Here is a 21,861-nt window from a genome sequence, read left to right on the forward strand (position 1 = left end):
GCATGATTACTCAAGGATAAGGTGTTGGAGTGACGGCTGCTGGAAATGAGGCCTGTCTAGATTTGATCAAAAATGACTTTTTTCAAATAGTGATGGTGCTCTTTTTGTCCTGACTATACTTTATGATCGGTTGAATGCCACTTTGGTGAATTAAAGTACCAATTTCCTTCTGAAACAGCAAAATCTGTACATTATACCAAACTTTTGGCCGCCAGTGTATATATAAGGGGAAATTCAAAATGTGAGATTTAATTACTCGAAAACCGGCCTGAGGACCAGGGTAGGGTTGCACCAGCTGTGCTTAAGGTCTCACTTAAGTTGGGACGTAAATTTCACACTAAGGGATTAGTAACTACTAGTTAATTTGTAACTAAGTCAGTGCTTAATTTGGTTGCACCACCTGTTCTTAAGGCAAGACTTAACTAGTAGTTCGTAAGCTCTCCGTAAAGTAATGCGTAGTCGCATAAAATGACATTTACCTGTATTTATCCAATAAGCAGCCTTCAAATTTGTACACAGAAATATTAAAAAGCTGTGAATTTCAAAACCTTGTTTGCTCACGTAACTGTCAGCTGTAATAAATGATATCCCCATTGAAATACGATACGTAATAAAACAAGACTTAATCAATGGTATATTTAGCCTATGTAAATAACAATATTTAATAACTATCTAAAATGACAAGGGGCAATAAATAAAAAAGTACTAACACAACAGACTGGACAAATAGACATTTATTCATTTTAATATCTATTTCATATATGTTGAAACTTGACACCGGGCGGTGTACACAGGAAAGTGCACCGTTAGATCGGTTTCATGCTGAAGAAGTACGTTTTTTTTCATAATGTTTTCTCCCATAAATTTAAACACATGTTATGCATCATCATATTTGTCAAAACAACTGAAGCCTGTCAACCAAAACATGAGCTCATTGATGTCATTAAATGAGTCTGCTTTTTATTCCATCCATAACTACTGGTCGGAGGCTTCCGTAAATATTTAGTTTATACGTAGAGTTACGTCCTACCTAAGTTTAATGGTGCAACTCTCAAATATTTAGTAGTGCGTAAATTGTGAATTAGTGCCCATTTACGCCACAACTAGGCTAAGTTGTAACGTACGTATAGCTGGTGCAACCGGCCCCAGTAACTTACACCAACTTAAAAATATTATATTCAAAGCAGCTATTGAAAGCCCTCAGGGAGCATCGTCTATTCTGAAAAATTAATGGCCTTCTCTTTTTGAATTCATAATTACAATCAGTCCAAATTTAAACATTAACCTTGAGGCTAAAAAGTATTTTAGAAGAGTGAGTGAGAGAGTGAAAGAGAAAGAGACAGGGCTAGGCAGAGTACATCAAAATAAGGGTAGAAAGAGCAGAACATATTACAATGTAAGCATTATAAGCGTCACACCTGCAATGTACCACAATGGGCCCTGCGTCCGGAGGATTGAGAAACTTGACCTGTCGGATGAAGCCCAGCAGGCCAGTGGCATAGCAGGGAACGCCGTGATCAGGCCAACTGGTGAAATGGAACTGCCGGATCTCCCGAATCTCGTGATGACCCTTCTGAAAGAAAGATCAGCTTGAACAGGTCTCAATCATCAGAGCGTAATGGACAGGGTTGGGAGGGTTACTTTTGAAATGTATTGCACTACAGATTACAGAATACATGCTGTAAAATATAATTTGTAACGTATTCCGTTAGATTACTCAAGGTCAGTAACGTAATCTAAATACTTTGGATTACTTCTTCAGCACTGGTAGATTTTTTTCACTTGTTTTGACTATAAAAACTCTGCCAGTACAGTAAGACACAATACACATGTTAAAAATACATTCTCTGAAAAACCTAAATATCTTATGCAGTGTTGTTTCTAAAAAAAAAAGATAAATCAAATTGATCTTGTTTTAAGGATTTTTAGATATTTTTACAGGAAAACAATAAAAAAACATTATCAAGCATACGATTTTTGCCCTAATATCAAAGGTCTTACTAGAAAAAAAGAAATTGTTATCCATCGTGAATTTTCTTAATAAAAAAATATGATCGTGCCTGGTAAAATGCATGTAAAATGGCTAGAAATAGCATTTTAGCTTAGCATAAAGCTGACAATTTACACAAGGTTTATTTCTATTTCTGCTGCTGCAAACTAACTTCAAACTTACTTCTCTGTCTGTTTGTATGAATGTAACACATCATAAGAAAGTGTTTCACCGCTGTTCAAATGCACTTTGGATCGCATCATTTATATGTATAAATGTTTCCATCTGAAAGGACTAAATATTAAATGAAACAAATGACAATAAAATGCATCTTTTTTACTTATTGAAAATCTTCAGTAATCAAAATACTTTTTGAATGTAACTGTATTCTAAATACCAATTATTTAAATTGTAACTGTAGTGGAATAAAGTTACTTATATTTTGTATTTTAAATACATACTCCCGTTACATGTATTCCGTTACTCCCCAACACTGGTAATGGATAGGTGAATATGGTAGAAAATGAGTAAGATTTCACACAAATAATCCAGTTTACATGTACCAGTAACACATATTACCATGGTTTTAAGGACATGTACAGTACCATGCTTATACCTTGTTATTTAGAAATGTACCATGGAAATGGCACTTTGTGGTACCATGTAAATAACATGGTATATGAATATGATAATATTTCAGTATCACTGTGTATATGAAATATTATAGTATTACACCATTAAAGCATTATAAATTTATAAGTGAATCTCACAAACCTGTCAAGAACATGTCTGGGTCATATTTAACACCCCAAAAAAAAAAAAAACTATTATATTTTGCTTAATAAAAATTAATGAAGCCTTTAAGATTTTTTTGTAGTGTAATATTATTTTCAACTAAGCAATTCTCATTACTGTAATGCTAAAATAATATAATAATACATAATATTTAGAGCTGTCAGAATTAACACGTTAAAACATGCGATTAATTAAAAAAGTTTAATGCGTAATTTTTTTCTTAATCACGATTAATGCATTTACCGTTAATACGGCATAAACACTTGTGTGAAGGGCGGAACCTTTGTAATGTGTCCACCCGGAGTCATTACACTTCACAAACACACACAGCGCCAGAGCACTTCTAACAAGATGTGACTACAAACTTAGCATAAAATAGCATAACGCGGCGGTCCCATTGGCATTCTATGGGCGGTTCTGTCGTAATACTCTCCTATTATAGAGCCGTGGAGGTTGTTATCTCAGAAAATAAAAGAATCTCTGACAGTGCTTCCCTGTCAGTGATAAAATTATGGAAAAAGGAGCTCTTAGCGCTATTTGATGTACAAAACAAGCCCAGATGAGACTTGTAAGGCACAATTTAATTGCCACAGAAGCAAGTCAAGTTTTAACAATCATCAAAATGCAGAATAAGACATTTTTGTCTGGAAGCGCTTTTCATGGTGAGTTCAAAACTTGACACTGGCGTTGACACTCTGACGCGAATCATGAACGCAGCTTCACGATTGCTGTAACAAAGTGGATAGTCACAGTCTACAGGCAGATTAATATTGCAGAGGATGAGAGTTTAAGAGATTTAATGCCCATTGCAATGAATATGCAACCTATGGGAAACTAGTTCTTTCAATTAGTCAACCTCCCACTTAGACTTTGGGAAACGTTCAATGTTACTCGAATTGGTGCTATTTTAGTGCATTTCTTGTGGAAGGCTTTGATTGGGGATGTTAATAAAGCATTATATTTTTTTCTTTTCTTTTCTAAGATGGAAATAAATACATTTTTATTAGAAAATAAGTGTATATATAGTGTCAAATTTCAGCACTTTCAAAATCTGATTAATTGCGATTAACTACAAAAAATTATGCGATTAATCACGATTAAAAATTTTAATCGACTGACGGCACTAATAATATTATATAATATTTAAATTGTAAAGTATTTATTCTGTATATCATGGTAGTATTTTTATTTTTTTTTACTGCTTTTATACAGATTTAATTGAAAACAAAATTGCGTTACTGTAAATTTCTTTAATGTAATATAATGCAAATAAAGTAATAATGATAATCTAATAAGAATCACCATTGTGAAAAAAGGGAATTACAAAAACTTAAAATTACAAAAAGTTAAAATGTATTACAGTAATGAAACTTTGGTATTTAAATGGTCCTAAAAAATAGCATTGTCTTTATGCATATCTTTTTTTTCCCCTTTTGATTTAGGGTTTAAACATGACCTAGACATGTTTTTGTGAGCGTCACCCATATACTGTAAATGCATTACTTTACTACTCATTTGCAAACAAAATAATAATAATCCAGTGTCATTGTCCGTATCGGTTTCCTTCCACAGCAACTCAGCCATCAGATTTGTGGGTCATACTTAGAGCTTAAACCACAGCAAAGGCATGTGGCTCTGTCTGTGTGTGAGCTCAGGGGTTTTTCACAGGCCGTGTTGCGTTACAGTAGAAATCACTACTTTACTAGATGTTAATGCTCTGATAAGCTTTTAATTATAATTCAGGATTGCGAGTGGCGTATTCCGTGCCTGGAGGGGCTGATACTGCCAAGCAAGGTACTCATGTAGCCATTTAATGCTTTTTGCGTGAGTGTTTGTGTGTGCGTGTTCTAAAAGCAGTGACTGAGCCATTATAGATGGTGAGAGGGCACAAAGATTAAAAAAAAAAAAAAAAAAAAACAGCAGGCTCACTCATTTGTAATATTCAGGGGTGAAATTCATACTTACATACACACACTTGGACTTATTAAAGTGGTCTTAAGGAATCATACTGGTAAAAAAGGGAACGAATCCCCCTCACGACAACCCTTAATATTACTTTTCATGACTGTCTTCTTAAAATGTCCAATTGAAACCATTTGACTACGCTTGAAATTAATGAAACACTACATAGTAGGATTTGTGACTAGAGACAAGAATGAAACAATTGTTGACATCCAGTATGAGTACAGAGCTATAAAATGAGCTCAGATAATTTGGTCTTGGAAGAATTTGATGAGAATTGTTTGAGTGCATATTGACATATTTGATTTTTGATAGCAGACTTTGGTATCCTAACAAATCAGTTTGAGACATTGTTGAGATTTCTGGAAACTCTAGAGGGCACATGAAATTACGAGCATGTTTTTCTCAGAAGAAACATCTGAGAAGCATAAGAATTCAAAAAGTCTCAATTTGCTCTCCATTTAATTCACTTAATAATTGCTGTCTAGAAGTAACAATTGATATACTAAAGATATCCAGTGATTTTGCTTTTCTAAGGGCACTTCTATCCATCCACACCATATGAACCGTCAGCTTGTGTTTAAGTTCACAATACACTTCTCACTAATTCACATTTAGTCAGATCTGCATGAATTAAAAACATAATGTCTTGGTTACTGTCATAACCTCCATTCCCTGATGGAGGGAACGAGACGTTGTGTCGATGTAGTGACACTAGGGATCGCTCTTGGGAGCCCTAAACACCTCTGATCTTTGAGAAAAGGCCAATGAAAATAGGCGAGTGGAATTTGCATGCCACTCCCCCGGACATACGGGTATAAAAGGAGCTGGCTCGCAACCACTCATTCAGGTTTTATGCTGAGGAGCCGAGACAGTGTCCCGGCCATTTCAGCGGGTAGCTCAGCACTGTGGCAAGAGGGACACAACGTCTCGTTCCCTCCATCAGGGAACGGAGGTCACGACAGTAACCAAGACGTTCCCTGTCTGTCACTCACTCGACGTTGTGTCGATGTAGTGATACTAGGGGTCCCTATACGAAACACCACAATCAGCTGAACTGTGTTACGTGGACTGGTGGTGCAGGTGCGGGCAGACCACTGCGTGCCTCGTAGTAAGTGCTCCCGGCCCCCACGTAACCTCCCCCAGTGCCCCATTAATGTCGTACGGCCCCTCGCACCCCGGGGATTAGACAAACTCATAGTGGGGACAGGCCAACCGTGGCCTCTAATCTTCCTTTTTCTCCCACAAAAATGGAAAATCAATCAGCTGGGGCCATATGCATCGGGGGTGGGGTGGGAGACTCTACAGCACGACAACCGGTGGCAGGGGAGGACCCTGCCGAAGGGAGACACGGATTTGCCCTCAGGGAAACCATACTATGTAAAATATATCACAAGGGGTTACCACAGGTAACCAGCACATGTGGAGCACCTACCCCAGTACAGGGCATTCTAGCACATGTACTGGGCCTGGCTACAAATTCCTCCACCAAATCGCCAGCCGTAGGGCTAAGGAGGAAGAACATCCAGGGTTCACCGTCTCGTGAACTCGCATGGGGGAAAAAGTGCACGTCTTCCCCTCTGGGAGGGGAAAGGCACTGTACGCAAGTGGTACACCTGGCCAGCTGCCCCGCATACTTACCTGTTCATACCTGACAAAACATGGGACAAAACTGGCTCAACCCTGAGATTATAAAATCTCACGAAGGTATTGGGTGTTGCCCAGCCTGCTGCTCTACAGATGTCTGCTAGAGAGGCACCATTGGCTAGTGCCCAGGAGGATGCCACATTCCTCGTGGAGTGTGCTCGTAATCCCAATGGGGGGGCACGCCCTGTCTCCAAACAAACCTCTGTTTGGAGGCAGCGTTCCCTTTCCGCTGTCCGCCAAAGCAGACAAAGAGCTGCTCAGAGCATCTAAAGCTCTGTGTGCGGTCCAAGTAGATGCGCAAAGCATGCACCGGACACAGCAACAACAAGGCTAGGTATGCCTCCTCCCGGGGCAGCGCTTGCAGGTTCACCACCTGATCCCTAAAAGGGGTTGTGGGAACCTTGGGCACATAGCCCGGTCAGGGTCTCAAGACCACGTGAGAATACTCCGGACTGAACTCCAGGCAGGTGTCGCTGGCAGAGAACACCTGCAGGTCCCCAACCCTCTTGATGGACGTGAGCGCAGTCAGGAGGGCAGTCTTCAACGAGACAGCCTTTAGCTCAACTGACTCTAGGGGCTCAAACGGGGCTCTCCACAGGCCCAGCAGGACCACAGAGAGATCCCACGAGGGAATGAGCTGTGGCTTAGGAGGATTTAGCCTCCTCACACTTCTAAGGAGCCTGATGATCAGGTCATGCTTCCCGAGGGACTTACCATCCACCGTGTCGTGGTGCGCCGCTATAGAGGCCACATATACCTTCAAGATGGAGAGGGACAGCCGCCCCTCCAACCTCTCCTGCAGGAAGGAAAGCACTGAACCAACTGCGTATCTCTGGGGGTCTTCACCTCGGGAAGAACACCAATTTGCGAACAAACGCCACTTCAAGGCATACAGGCTCCTCGTAGAGGGAGCCCTGGCCTGAGTGATCGTGTCTACCACCACCGGTGGTAGGTCACTTAGGTCTTCCATGTCTCATCCAGGGCCCAGACATGGAGATTCCAGAGGTCTGGTCACGGGTGCCAGATGGTGCCCCGTCCTTGAGAGAGGAGGTCCTCTCTCAGGGGAACTTGCCAGGGAGAGGCTGTTGCAAGAAGTGTGAGCTCTGAAAACCAAGTCTGGGTGGGCCAGTAGGGCTCCACCAGGACGACCTGTTCCTCGTCCTCCCTGACCTTGCACAAAGTCTGTGCAATCAGGCTCACTGGGGGAAACGCATACTTGTGCAGCCCCTGGGGCCAGCTGTGTGCCGGCGCATTTGTGCTGAGGGGAGCCTCGGCCAGGAAGTATCAGAGCAGGCAGTGGGAGGATTCCCGGGAAGCAAACATGTCCACCTGTGCTTTGCCGAATTGACTCCAAATCAGCTGGACCACCAGGGGGTGGAGTCTCCAATCTCCCATGAGTGTAACCTGCCATGACAGTGTGTCCGCTGTGCTGCTGAGGTCGCCCGGGATGTGAGTGGCCTGCAATGACTTCAGTCGCTGCTGACTCCAGAGGAGGAGATGGCGGGCGAGCTGCGGCGGGCGAGTTGCGGCATGCAACGCGAGCATAAACCGCATTGATGGTTTATATACGCTACCATCGATGTGATGATGCTTGCCCTGGATCAAAGGCCGAAGCCTCCGCAGGGCCAGCAATACCAGTAGCAACTCGAGGCAGTTGATATGCCAACGCAGTCACGGCCCTGTCCAGAAGCCCACAGCTGCGTGCCCATTGCACACGGTGCCCCAACCTAACTTGGAGGTGTCTGTCATATCAACGACATGACTGGACACTTGCACTAAAGGGGACCACTGTCCGCAGAAATGCAAGGTCCGTCCAAGGGCTGAACATGAGGCAGCAGATCGGCGTGATGGCCACGTGATGTGTAACGTGGCACCATGTCCATCTCGGGACTCGAGTCTGAAGCCAGTGCTGGAGCGGTCTCATATGCATCAACCCAAGTGGCGTGACCGCCGCCAAGGACATCATATGCCCCAGGAGCCTCTGAAACTGTTTCAGTGGGACCGCCGTTCTCCACCTGAATGGAGGGTTCCACTCAAGCCCGACGCTTGCGGCAGCCCGGGCAAGCATGGCCGCTAGCTCCGCGTCGGCCTCAGACTGGGCAACCACATCCGAAGGTGGGAGCCCAGTCGAGTCCTCCGCATCCGACTGGATCAGCCCGCTCTCCGATGCTGCAATCAAGAGCTCATCCTGCTCTCGAGCCCCGAATGAGACATCAAACTTGCCCTGGGGCGAGCCGCCTGTCTCATCCAAGAACTTGACTGAGGCAAACGAGTGTACTGGGGAATGGGAGGTCCGTGAGGGATTACCCGGTGGAACCACTCCCATTGGGGTCCCCAAATCACCCCCAGTGCTAACCATCGTGGCCTCATACCCGTAGGTATAAGGACTGGGGAGGGGAGCGGCTGGAGTGGCTTTCCCCTTTGAAGGAAAGCTGCGACTGCAAAGTTACCATGGTCATGCTCTCGCAGTGAGAGCATGAGCCATCCACGAACGCTGTCTCAGCGTAGCTGTAGCCCAGACACATGAGGCAGAGATCGTGGCCATCAGAGTCAGAGAGTTAACGACCGCAACCAGGAACTATGCAAAGATGGAAAGACATCTTTAAAAAGACGCTCTCTGTCAGTGCCACTATTTTAGAGGAAAATATACTCTTTTATTATTAGAATATATACTCTCTTTTAGCTGTCGAAGTGCCCAGGGGCGTTCTCTGCACTTATTCATGCACGAGGGGGAGAAACATGCTGAAATGCGCCTTATATCTAACAGCATACGCAGAGGTGAATGGAACGGCAGTGGAATTCAATGAATGAATTCAATGAATGAACACCACTCAGTTCCGAAGAAAAAATCTGAATGAGTGGTTGCGGGCCAGCTCCTTTTATACCCGTATGTCCGGGGAGTGGCATGCAAATTCCACCTGCCAATTTTCTCAAAGATCAGAGGTGTTTGGGGCTCGCAAGTGTGACCCCTAGTGTCACTACATCGACACAACGTCGAGTGAGTGACAGATAGGGAACCATGATGCTAACTTCTAAAAGACAATCTATAAGCCTGCAGATGATATTTAGCAAGAAATGCAAATCACAAAGCTACAAACCGCTCTTAGGAACAGCTCGAGTTCTGTTTCAGAATGTTGCTATCCAAACAGAACAAATGTAGAGAAGCTTTGATAGTGGGAGAAATTAATGTTTGAGAACCGTTTGGAGGGGGCGAGAGTATGGTATGGAACAGCATGTCATCAGCAAATTTCATAAACCACTCAATCCATCTGTCTCACGAGGCTGCTGCCTTTCAAAACTTCTTCAACTCAGAAAGAGACAGATGAGTCATGATACATCCTTCTTTCAGTGTGTAGTCATGTTTCATAAATAGTGAAGAAGCAGCCCATAGGAATGAAAAATTACAAATGAGGTGTCCTTAATATCTCAATTGTTTCTCATGTACAGCAATGAGATTAAATAGAGATCAAATGGAGACTTTTAAGTTTTAAACTTAAGTTTCCCGATTCTTAGATATTTTTCTAAGAAAAACACCCTCGAAATCTCATCTCATCGTCTATTTTCAGAATCTACAGACAAACTTGTCAATGTATAATAAACATTTTATAATCTTTATTTATTTATTTTTAATTAATTTATATATGTATATATTATATAGATAATATATATATATATATATATAGATTACAACTGATTATCTAATCAGCCAATCGTGTGGCAGCAGTGCAATGCGGTAGGCCAACCATCTGTGTACCTCAGCAGAAATCGATATTCATCAGAACAGGCTATATTTTTTCAGTCTTTAACTGTCCAGTTTTGTTGAGCCTATGCCCACTGCAGCCTCAGCCTTCTGTTCTTGGCTGACAGAAGTGGAACTCGACGTGGTTTTTTGCTGTTTTAGCCCATTCGCCTCAAGGTTAGATGTGTTGTGTATTCTGAGATGCTATTCTGCTCACTACAATTGCACAGAGTGGTTATCTGAGTTACCGTAGCCTTTCTGTCAGCTCAAACCAGTCTGGCCATTCTCTGTTGACCTCTCTCATCAACAAGGCATTTTCATCCACAGAACTGCCACTCACTGAATGTTTTTTTTGTTTCTGGCACCATTTTGAGTAAACTCTAGAGACTGTTGTGCATGAAAATCCCAGGAGATCAGCAGTTACAGAAATACTCAAACCAGCCCGTCTGGCACCAACAATCATGCCACAGTCAAAATCACTGAGATCAAATTTTTTCCCCATTCTGATGGTTGATGTGAACATTAACTGAAGCTGACCCGTATCTACATTATTTGATGCATTCCACTGCTGCCACACGATTGGTTGATTAGATAATTGCATGAATAAGTAGGTGTACAGGTGTATCTAATAAAGTGCTCGGTGAGTGTATACTGTATGTATATGTATTATATCAGGCACCCTTCTTTATCGATAACGGTGTCAGCCATGAACAATCCATATCGGTCCACCACATTCATTTATAGGTCTTACTATAGGCCAACAGTTGTTAAAGGGTCATGAAACCCCCTGTTTCAGCAAAGCCAAGTTCTCACAACAGTTTTAATAAATGCCAGGAAAAGTAGGTGAGGTCAATAGCGGAGTGGAGGGAAATCCAGACAGCTTTATTTCACTAATGCAGTCAACAGCAGTGGCATTGCGAGTGGCAGGCTTTGAGAGCTTAAGCTCCTGATGCACGGTCCCAAGCCCTTAATCTTTTTTGAAGATTCACATGTTTCACTTCACAAATAAAATATGTTTTATGACTTTGACTTTGTTTGCCCGGTAGTCCGTCTGTCTGTGATGAAAAGCAGTGGGTGCTGGCCATGGTAGATTACAGCTTACGCGTTCATTCAGTTCGACTGGTAGCTGGGTTTTAAAGCCCTCGCATTTATAGCCAGCTGTTGAACACTACCTGTTTCCGGCAAGTAGGTGGGACTGTTGTTACTCAGCAGATTTTAATAAACCATCATTGTTTTAAAGAACTCTCTGGGGGATAAGCCCCTTATCTCTTGCAACCCTAGCAATGCCCCTGGTTAACAGCATCAAAGATTCTCACATCTGCTCATAACAAAATACACAAATATAATATACACTGTTTTTTAAACTTACATTAGTTTACACAGAAACAAACTGGTAATTTCTTATCTGTAATTTAATGCACAAATAAATGGCAAGCCGTTGTACTCTGTATTGAAAATATATGTGAATGCACTTTTGCATTTTAATAACTTTTGAAAATTATTCCACAACGTTGATTCACAAATATAAGTGCTTAAATCCGTAACAAACTTACATTAGGATGAATGGATCGATTGCGTTTGTGTGTTTCAAACCAGCCCCAGTCCACATCACCACATATATTGAAACTCTCACGTATCAAATGCGTGTTGCGCAAACATTTAGAAGGTTTCTCCGTTGATTGAAAGCCAGTTCCTCTGTCAGCATCGCGAAGAAGCCATTTAGGTTTGTACACTCGCGGCCCGGTGTGAACTCACTAACTTGAAGCATCTGAGTTTGATATGCTCGTCTAAAACCACTTGATGTCATGTATAATCATGAGATAGTGACTCTCATAGGATAAGGCCAAAAAGTCTCATGAATAGTTATGAGACCCTGATGATGCGATTATACACTATAGTGTATGGAAACATCACGTCCTGTGACGCTGACTTGATGTTGATTTTAAACTAAGAAGATGGAAATAGCCTAAAATTCCTCATAAAATTTAAATTAATGGATGCTAAAATTGTCTTCTTTGTCTTGCATCATGTGCAGCACATACATATCTGTTAACATCTCAGAAAATGTTGTTTGGTGTTTCATGTCCCTTTAAAGAGCAACCTCAGAGCAATACAAATTTATTTTAGGTATAGATATAGGGATAAATGGATCAAGAAATGTTTTACCTTTTGAACAGTAAAGGTCCTGATCACATATTCGGCAAGGGGCTCCGTTTCGATCAGCGTCACTTTGATGTCTCCGTACACTTCGGTCTCATCTGGCCAGTACCGAACACATTTCACCTTCATGGACACATAGACACCCACACTTATCCTTTAAATCATAACAATGACATCTTAATTTGTCTTAGTATTACTCTATTTTACAGCATGGACTAAGACACAATTGCATTTCCAATTTCCAGAATTATCAAACAAGTCTCTGATGACATTTTGAAAACACAAAGCAGTGTAATTGGCCACCTGTCAGAGAGGATGTTATCTGTGAATTAACAACCCCAGTGGTCCGAGCTCACTGAAGCCAATCATTGAACACTGGTCAATTATACTCATCGTAACAGTGAACAGCTCACATTGGGGACATTGTCAAGCACCTGGGCTAAATAAGCTTGCTTTTAGGATGTCCTGCAAAATGCTTGGCTCACTCGATTCAATAAATATTCTGGGTTCAAAACAAGTTAAGCTCTGCGACATGCTGTTGATTACTGCAGAGAATCATTTTGACTTGTCCCTCAGTTTGTAAAATTAAGCAAAATAAGTCTATGGGGCAAGACATTCCAGAAGGTTTAAAAGTAGAAATGCACAGCTTGTGCTTGAGTTATATCAATTGTTCAGTATACAAATGTGAATTATATGACCTGTAAATTTATTGAAATGATCCTTTTAGTGGTGGGACTATAGTTCTACGTAGGTGGATGAATTTCTGGTTAAGCATTACCGACATAATTCTTGTGTTCAGATTTTTCTCTTTTTAAACTTTCCCTTTCTGATATCCTTACATGTATCATGAGAAAGTTATTGAGATTAATATATTTACATGTTCATGACATGAGTTTCGATTCAATATAAGACTGGATGTAACTTTGCAAAGACAAGGTTTGTAAGCGATTCTATCACACAAGTCTCATGTTAATACATATAATGTTTAAGCTTTGTGCCTATACATTTTTAACTGTGTTTTTTAATGTTTATTCCAGTGCAATCTCTTGCCTCATAGACTTGCATTGTAAGTGCTTTACTGTTTAATGTTAACACACTTTATTTAACCATTTAAACTTTCATAAACATGTATCAGTTGGAAATGTGCTTTGTAAATAACACTCCTAATCCTGTTATATTTATTAAGGAAGGAAGCCTACCCTGCCCACTTCCACCAGATTGGTTACCATGACGATACTGGCAGAATTCTCTTGCCAAATCATCCTCCAGAAATCTCTCACTGTTTCCTGCATGGGGCCTACAGGAGGAGGGACAAATTTAGAAGCAAAGTGAACACACCAACATCATGCAACACTGACAATAAATGAGAAAAATAAGACTCAGTGTATCTTCAGGGTTTCACAGATGATCCCTGCTGAAAAGACCATCTTAGACCAGTGGGTATTTCTAGGCCGGTTAATGGTGTTACTGTTTTGCTTCTGGTTTAGCTGGTGCACTGGCTTAGCCATACTGTTTACCACCAAAACTTAGTAGGTTATGCTGAAAAGGAAGTTAGCAACACTACAAGACTAACTAAAATAGCTAACTACATTGAGGATATTTAAGGGAATATTTTTTAAATATATCTATATACATTGGGGATGTCATAAAATATAGATATATCGATTATTGATTGGCACTTTATTTTATCGATACATTTTTGAAACATTTAAATTAGAAGCCTAATTTGTGTGCTTTCAATTCACTGCCAGTTGCACTCCATTCATTGTAGTCTGACATAATAGGATTGGGAGACCACAAGGGGGCGACATAACATTTACTGAAGCTGGTCGTGGGTGGCATATCACACACACACATTACGAGCTGATGGGAGTCTAAAGTGACAATGGTGTTTGTACTTCTTTAAGAATGAACAAAGTGACGTTGATGAGTTTGCAGGTGAGTGTATGAAACTGGTTTAACTGCACAAACTGAACGATTAGAAATGGCGACGTTTATTATGCAATTTCTCTTTAGCTAATGTACTTTAGCTTTGAATAGGTCTTTCATTCAAATCACAAAAACGACATACTTGTAACTGAAAATACATTGTGTAGGTTCTATGAAAGATACAATGTCCTTTGATAATGATTTGGGTCGAATTTAATGAGAAACTATGCTAGTTGAGCTCCGTCGCGCTGTAGAATTTTAACAGCTTCCGGAGACGGCGAGCCAGCGGTGTGTGCATACCTAGAAAATGTGCGTACCTTCATAGAAAATAAAATTAATAATGTTTTGAATTTTAGAACATGCCATGTCATCCGCCAGACATGTCTGTTGTGCGACCCACTTTAATTAACCCTGCAGCTCACACTTTATCCAAGTTGTGTTGAGAAATATGTTTGGAAACACAACTATTGTGACAAGACTTTTGTGCAACGAGCAGCCCTATTTATATATGAAAAAAGTCCCAATATATATCAATAATCATTGGGAAAATCTTCCAATTGTCAATACGTGAAAACAGCATCGATCCCAGCCCTAATATACATCAATCAGATTATATTATGTCTTCATTTTTCTTTACAATTTTTAGCATCACTTATCTGGCAAAAACGATGAGGATTTCAGTTAGGGTGACAACATTAAACTTGGACATTTAATATACAAAAAATATGTCGAAAGCAAATGAACTACTACAATATTTACAAAAATGTTCGCAAAAAAAAGAAAATGAAAAAAGAAGACAACATTTTGGCTGCGCAACATGCAGTGCATGGACATTTTGACACCATTTTTTTTTTTTTTAAACAAACCAAATGACCAAAATAAATCAGACCTCCCATGCATTTTATTATCACTTCAGCTTGCATGTCTGTAAGGTTGCATGCGCAAACACTGCGGTTTATTTATCTACACTACAAAAACAAAAACAAAAAACTTGTTACTAAAAAAGCCACACTATTTTAAAAACAGATTAACTATTGTCACGGTACTGAAAACGGTATTTAAGTTAGTAGAGTTACTACTTTTAGTTAGTTACACCCGAATGCAGCATCCCATTTACAAGCATCCAATACACAATATATGATGGCCTTTTCAGCAAATATGTTTAAATTAATCATTGTTTTTAGCAACGTAGAAATACATTTGGATATCCAGTAGATGCAGTGATAGTGTTAATTTCAGAAAAGTTCTCTTGGTATTGCTGATGATGTGCCTTCATTATGTGCTCTTTTAATTACCTTGTGTGGCTATGTAGTGCCTTGGTCTGTGGTAGCCCTGAGAAACATGATTAAAAAGGAAGATGAAAATTATTCAAATGAAATCTATTTCTTCACCTGCACAAACCACATGCAACAATGAACCTGCTTAAAGTAGATGTACAGACTTAGTTTGAAACCAATTCAGCCTGTGAGACTTTGTAATTTCACCTTTTTTCATCACACAAGTTCATTAGCATTTTAACCACTGTGAAACAAATTAGTGACCAGCGCAGGTTTGCTCCTGTCACAGAGAGTTTTAAATGCACAGCTGCGGTTTATGACCTGGTCTGTGGAACAATGGTGCCAGTAATTGTTTTATTATCAGTAATGAGATTGGGTGGAATGATTATAGCTGCTGTGGGGTACTATGAAGCCTCGTGTTTAAGTCTGTCAGTGCATATTTATTTCCGTTTGCTTGCCTGAGTTTTGTAATAAACACAATCATTTTGACACTGTTATTATGATGTTTAGATCAGTTTAGTGAATTCAGAGCAGCTAAGGAAGAAGGGTGGGCAGATTTCATGAGCTAGAATTTGAATGGGAAAACAAGAAGAGGAATTTACTGAATTGTAATTCAAATAAATTCAAAACATTCACATAACAGAGGAATAAAAAAATAAAAATAAAATCAAGTACTTGTAATCAGATTATAATACAAGTTTTAGAAGTTTTATGGATTATGTGATTACATATTACCTAAACGTGTTGACTTTCAAAGAATTGTCGATGGGGAGGACTCAGAAACTGACAAACAGCAAATTGCTGTTTAGTTTTATGCTTCATATTGTTTAATGAAAGGAGTGTAAATTGGTACTTAATACACTTAAAATGTAATTTTTATCAAAAAAATGCAGTACGTAATCCAAATGTAATTAGGATGTAATCTAAAAGTGTTATCTTAAAGATTATGTAACTAATTACAATTAGTAATTTGTTATTTGTAATAGTTAAAAAAAAAAAGTAGATTTTAGAAGTAATCCCAACACTGTAAAAAACTACACTTCCAGCAGTTATATACATTTCTTGGAATTTCATTCCATTTTAATTCTACTTCCTTATGTTCAACCTCAAATTAAAATTCAGCATCCTGTTTGCTACCTGGAACTGAATTGCAATTTAAAGACATTCTCAACTCAATTCTGAATGGCACAGTCCAGCTAGGGAAGTGCTTTTATTCTAAATCGGTGCAAACTGTATACGTGGCGTATTTTGTAATTTGCAATAACTTAGAGCAGTGTAAATCAACCTTTTTTGCCATAGGTGCACCCTGCAATATTCGTAGATTTTGGTGTGTCACTTTTAAGCTAAATAGTTTACCAGAATCCCATTGCACATGATGCCTCTGATTGGCTAGTCTGGTGTCATGGTAATATGCAAATTAACAGGGTGTGTTATGGGATACCTGTTGCAGCACTGATGCGAATTGCTGCAGTGAATACAAGCAAGTCTGTTCACATGCTGTTCAATAAACAGTTGTATTTAGAGAATGTCGGCATCCAGAGCATTTGTTCATGCACAGTGAAAACACCTAAATAACACACCCCCATAGCACCAGTAAAAGATGAAGTTGCCAGTTATGACGTTTTTTCATCAAAAACAAACAAACAAACAAACAAAACAAAACTGTGACATATGAGTTAGAAACTCACGATTAAAAGAGACTAATGCTGTTGATTATATAGGGGGCCTTTTGACTTAGTACATTTTGAAATATTATTTTTATTATTTATATAAAATATGATTATATTTGATCATATATATATATATATATATATATATATATATATATATATATATATATATATATATATATATATATTGTTAGGCCTACATGTTTATTGCTTACATGCATTATGTGTATTATTCACAAATATTTACATTGATATGTAGAACAAGTGCTAAAACGATACTGTCTCTTTAAGAAAACTGTCAGTTCAGCACATATTAATGAGAGTGGAGTGGCACGGCTTCTTCATTAGAATTATTATTATTTTATTTTATTTTTTATTTTTTGTCATCAACAACTGACTGTAAAAAACAGAAAAGGCATTAAAAAAAATCAGATAAATCAAAAAATCTATATATTTTTACCCAGCCCTAATCCCTATTATTTTTACTTGAAGTCATGCATTTTGTTTTATAGATTAAAAAAGCAATATCCAATTCTTTTCACGCACATGCTGGGTCTATTCCCCCCGGTGGAAATCACTGACTTAAGCCCTATTTGGATGGGATTAGCTTTCTAAACAACATTTGAGTTACAATTATTATCACCCAATGTCTGTGAATTCATGTATTAATTTGGACGGGACTAAGATCTCCACGTTTATTACAGAAGTTCTGTTTCTGGGAGTTTCTGTTTTCTAAATATGGGCGTTAGAGAAGGTTGAACACATTTAATTAATTTAGGTGAAAAATGAACGTATCTTTTAAACTTTATCTGTTTAAATTTGAAATTACTTATCATTTTAAAAAATTTATTCTTTAATTTATTGATTTAATTTAAATGGATTAATTATACATTATAAATTACTTACTTTAAAAACCTTATTAAAATAAACTTCACATAAGTTTATAAAAGTGGTTGTTTATAATAAACGCAATAAAATAAACAAGTTCTATCTGTGAATTATAATATTATAATTTTACGTAATTGAGCTGAGAAGCTAAGGTAAGTATCTTACCTGACGCTGATATTTTACTGTGGCTAGTCTTAGCAGTTTCCGCGATTTGGCTCCTTATTGATTTTGTTTTCTTATTATTTTGTCGGATGCCAAAACATCACATCCAAATTGAGAGGTGCACAGTAGGCAGAAGATTGACGTGCATAAGTACCATCTTAACGGTAGTTTAAAATACATGAGGAGAAGCGTTGTGAAAATTCAATATCAGCAATCACAGACATTCGCATTTGAAAGGGATTAGAGTTCTCGGAGGACCCTTGAGTTAGCCGAAAAACAGTAGGTAATTTGCTCTGGAATTTTTACAGAGGTTGTGTGAGAAAAACACAGACTTCTCAGATTCAGACGGGATTGAAATCACAAAGTACGGCTGTGAAACATGTATTTCCCTAACTTCCTCAGGGAAAACTAGTCCCGTCTGAATATGGTTTTAGAGGAGCATTAAAACAGACATGTATTCGAGAAAAGAGCTGAGACATATGCTTAGAAACATGTATCCTTCATTCGCTTTAAGTGCAGCTCTTAGGAGCATAGCACATAAATGTTACATTAATCTATTAAGCTTTTTTATGGCAAAAAAAAGTGAAAAAGTTCTGACATTCTAAGGTGGTTATGCTATAATGAGACTTTAAAGGTCTTAAATTATATGTTCAAACTCGCAAATCATGATATATTTTTTCAGTATGGCTGTATACTCAGCTTGATGTGTTTTGTAACCATAAGGCTGAATGTCACTACAACATGTCCAGGTCACATTTCACCCCAAAATAATTAGACAAAAATAAAATAAATGATATTCTGGCATAAAGAATATTAAGCCTACTTTAAGACCATTAAGATTTTTTTTTTTTTTTTTTTTGTATTATGCCATTAATTTCATGACAAAATGCAAAACATAAAAACTCTTGACAGGTTTCATGAAATTCACCTATAAAGGCTGTGAGTGTTGGCACAGATAACACACAATCATGCCTGTTTAAAAAATAAATGTCATACTTACGTCTATATAGTTTGCGTTTATGTAGTCAGAATGGGGGTCTCCTTCCAGCAGTTGCAGTCGGACGCGAGTGTGATCGTCTGTGGGGTCAAATATTCACAGAAGAGCCGGTCTAAAGTTACACATACACTTTAAAGGGGAGCTACAAACACATCAGCTGTGCAGGACATATGACTGTAATACATATAATGTGATTAACCAAAGTAAGTCATTTTCCTTGATCAACAGCATTTGCTGGTCCTGTTAAAACATTCTTATCAAAACATGTTTGGTTTTATCCTAACCAACCACAAAATCAGAGAGAAATGATTGATTCATTGGAGAAATATCAAGAGCTTCCATACTGTATACTCAAACTTCATTTGATTACGAAACATGTGAAAATAATTGCCGTCAGTGAAAAACAGTTAAAATTTTGATCTGTTCCTAAAGCTATCACAAGGCTTCAAAAGACTACAAGAAGAGGTTACAAGTCATATGAACTACTTTAGTACTTCAATGTAATGTAAATAGTTTTATGGTGCTTTTTTTTTTTGTCCTTTTTGGTCCTTGACTGTCCCTTGTCACTGTATGCTTGCATTGAATAGAAAAAAAGCAGTGTGAACATACAAAATATCTCCTTATGCATTTCACAGAAGAAAGCAAGCATTGGCATCTGGATGAGTAATTGATGACAGATCAATCACTATTCAAGATAAGTGCATTGTTTTCGTAATCTCTATTTTGTCTTGTTTACCAGTAAACATACACAAACATACATTTACTTGAAAATTATTTTTGCTGTGAACTAACACCAGGTTAAAAAACACAATAAAAAGCCAAACATGTTTGAAGCTTGATTGGCATTACCAATGATAGGTACATGTTGTTAGAAGGCATTCAACCAGAGATGCTCACTGTAACTCTGTGCACAAGGAAGACAATCACATCTTTATGAAATCTCTGTAATGATCAGGAACACTTTTCTAAAAAAAACTCCCGTTTCTAAGCAACTCAAAACTGGGTGCCCTGAGTTCAACATTGCACTTTGGGAATTGACAATAAGAATCCGACCAATTTAATAAAAAATGGCTGTACATTTCACCAAAGATGGAAAGATCTTGGCATGCAATTGACTTAATTACTCAAGCACTGTCAATCTCCATCTTGTCTTCGCTAAAACACTTGACCTGCCAAAAGTTTAACTCGAGCACTAAGTCTTTCCACTCTCGAAAGGTGAAGCTGTATGTCTTGACAATTACTGCGCCACTTCTGGAGAAAGGGAAGGGGCTGGAAACGGAAAGAGAGGAGGAGATAAAGGACGGGTCTGACACTTGCTCCGCGCACACGTGTGGCGTTCCACTTTGATCATACGGAGAATGCAAATGCACTGTTGAAGCATGTCGACTCCAAGCCAATGGATGCTCTCTGATGGCAGGCAACTTAGAATCCCTCATTCCCTACTTCTTCCTCACCGTCTTTCCATTATTTATTCCAAGGAGAAACAGTCTGTGTCTATAGCTGTGAGAGCGTGGTGACGGTTGTTTACTTTCTAAATCTGCTGACTTTCTTATTCTATCTGCACAGAATTCCACCAACTTATTGTTGAACTTCAAACTTTATTATTTGCTTTTTCTCTCTCTCTCTTTCTCTTCACAAACATCTCAACAGTCTCTCACCGGCACAATCATATGCCTGCTGACCTCTGCTCCCCGAAAGTCAGTGTGTGTGCACGAAACAGACAAAGGGAAATAGAGGGATGTGGAAGGAGAGAGAACGAGACGGGGCTAATTAGACACCACTGAGTCAGTTGTCATAACAGCAAACCCTCGGCTGGGTTCCTCTCCGCACTGAGGGGCCATACAGAAAGCTCTAATTGGGAGAAAAATGACCAGACTACAGACGTGTGTGAGCCTTGATGCATGGGAAGAGTAGTTCTTAGTCATCCCAGCAAAACTATCCAGGTGTCTGGATGATCACCTGTTTAGAGGACTGCAGGGGATGAGACTGAGACGCACAGACAGAGATGACAGTTACAAATGATAGAAAAGTGGATTTAAATATTTGATTATTGGCGGAACTTGCTAAGGCATCACTGTTACTATTGCTTAGGGTTAGAGATTTCGACATACCCCTAACCTAAGTATGAAAGTTTGGCATGTAACTTGTCCCACACTATTTGTGCTACAGACATGAATGATACCTCAAATCATGCAGCTTATTGAGGAGAGGTTTGCTGTTACTTTTTGAAGTGATCAGATTTTACAAGATTACAAAGATCGACTTTAAAAGGGGGACCCAAACCATATCTAGGCACCAGAATATCATAGAGACTGACCACCCAGAACATTCTAGCATCGAGGCATCGAGTTTTGCACGAGTAAGTACAAATCTCATTTTCTTCAGAAAAATTATCTATTTTATTTTTGTTATGGCCGATTTATGATTTATTATGGGAGATATTATACATCTATACTGTTTTGCCAGGTAATATACAGTAGTTCACACTAGAGCTCCAATGTAGAATTTTTTCTTGATTCAAGAGAAATCAGGCATCAAAACAGTAGTAAAAAAAGTGTCTAGTAGCATAGTTCACACATAGTTTAAACTGAAAAAATAAGACTTAATATTATCTATTAGAATAATATCAGCATAATCAGACCAAG

General features: G+C 39.0%; 1 protein-coding gene across 3 annotated transcripts in view; it reads right to left on the reverse strand.

Moving 5' to 3' along the window:
* Positions 1-21,861, reverse strand: part of LOC127445935 (receptor-type tyrosine-protein phosphatase T-like) — a 365,971-nt gene that overhangs the window by 30,909 nt on the left and 313,201 nt on the right. For all 3 annotated transcript variants that reach the window (XM_051706455.1, XM_051706454.1, XM_051706453.1), the window contains 5 exons: positions 19,220-19,296; positions 15,518-15,554; positions 13,493-13,590; positions 12,300-12,416; positions 1,419-1,573 (listed from right to left, as the gene is read on the reverse strand). In XM_051706455.1, coding sequence (XP_051562415.1) covers positions 1,419-1,573; positions 12,300-12,416; positions 13,493-13,590; positions 15,518-15,554; positions 19,220-19,296 — 484 coding nt within the window. The remainder of the gene's footprint in view (positions 1-1,418; positions 1,574-12,299; positions 12,417-13,492; positions 13,591-15,517; positions 15,555-19,219; positions 19,297-21,861) is intronic.

This window comes from Myxocyprinus asiaticus, chromosome 9 (assembly GCF_019703515.2).
Source record: "Myxocyprinus asiaticus isolate MX2 ecotype Aquarium Trade chromosome 9, UBuf_Myxa_2, whole genome shotgun sequence".
In the NCBI taxonomy this organism is placed as follows: Eukaryota; Metazoa; Chordata; class Actinopteri; order Cypriniformes; family Catostomidae; genus Myxocyprinus; species Myxocyprinus asiaticus.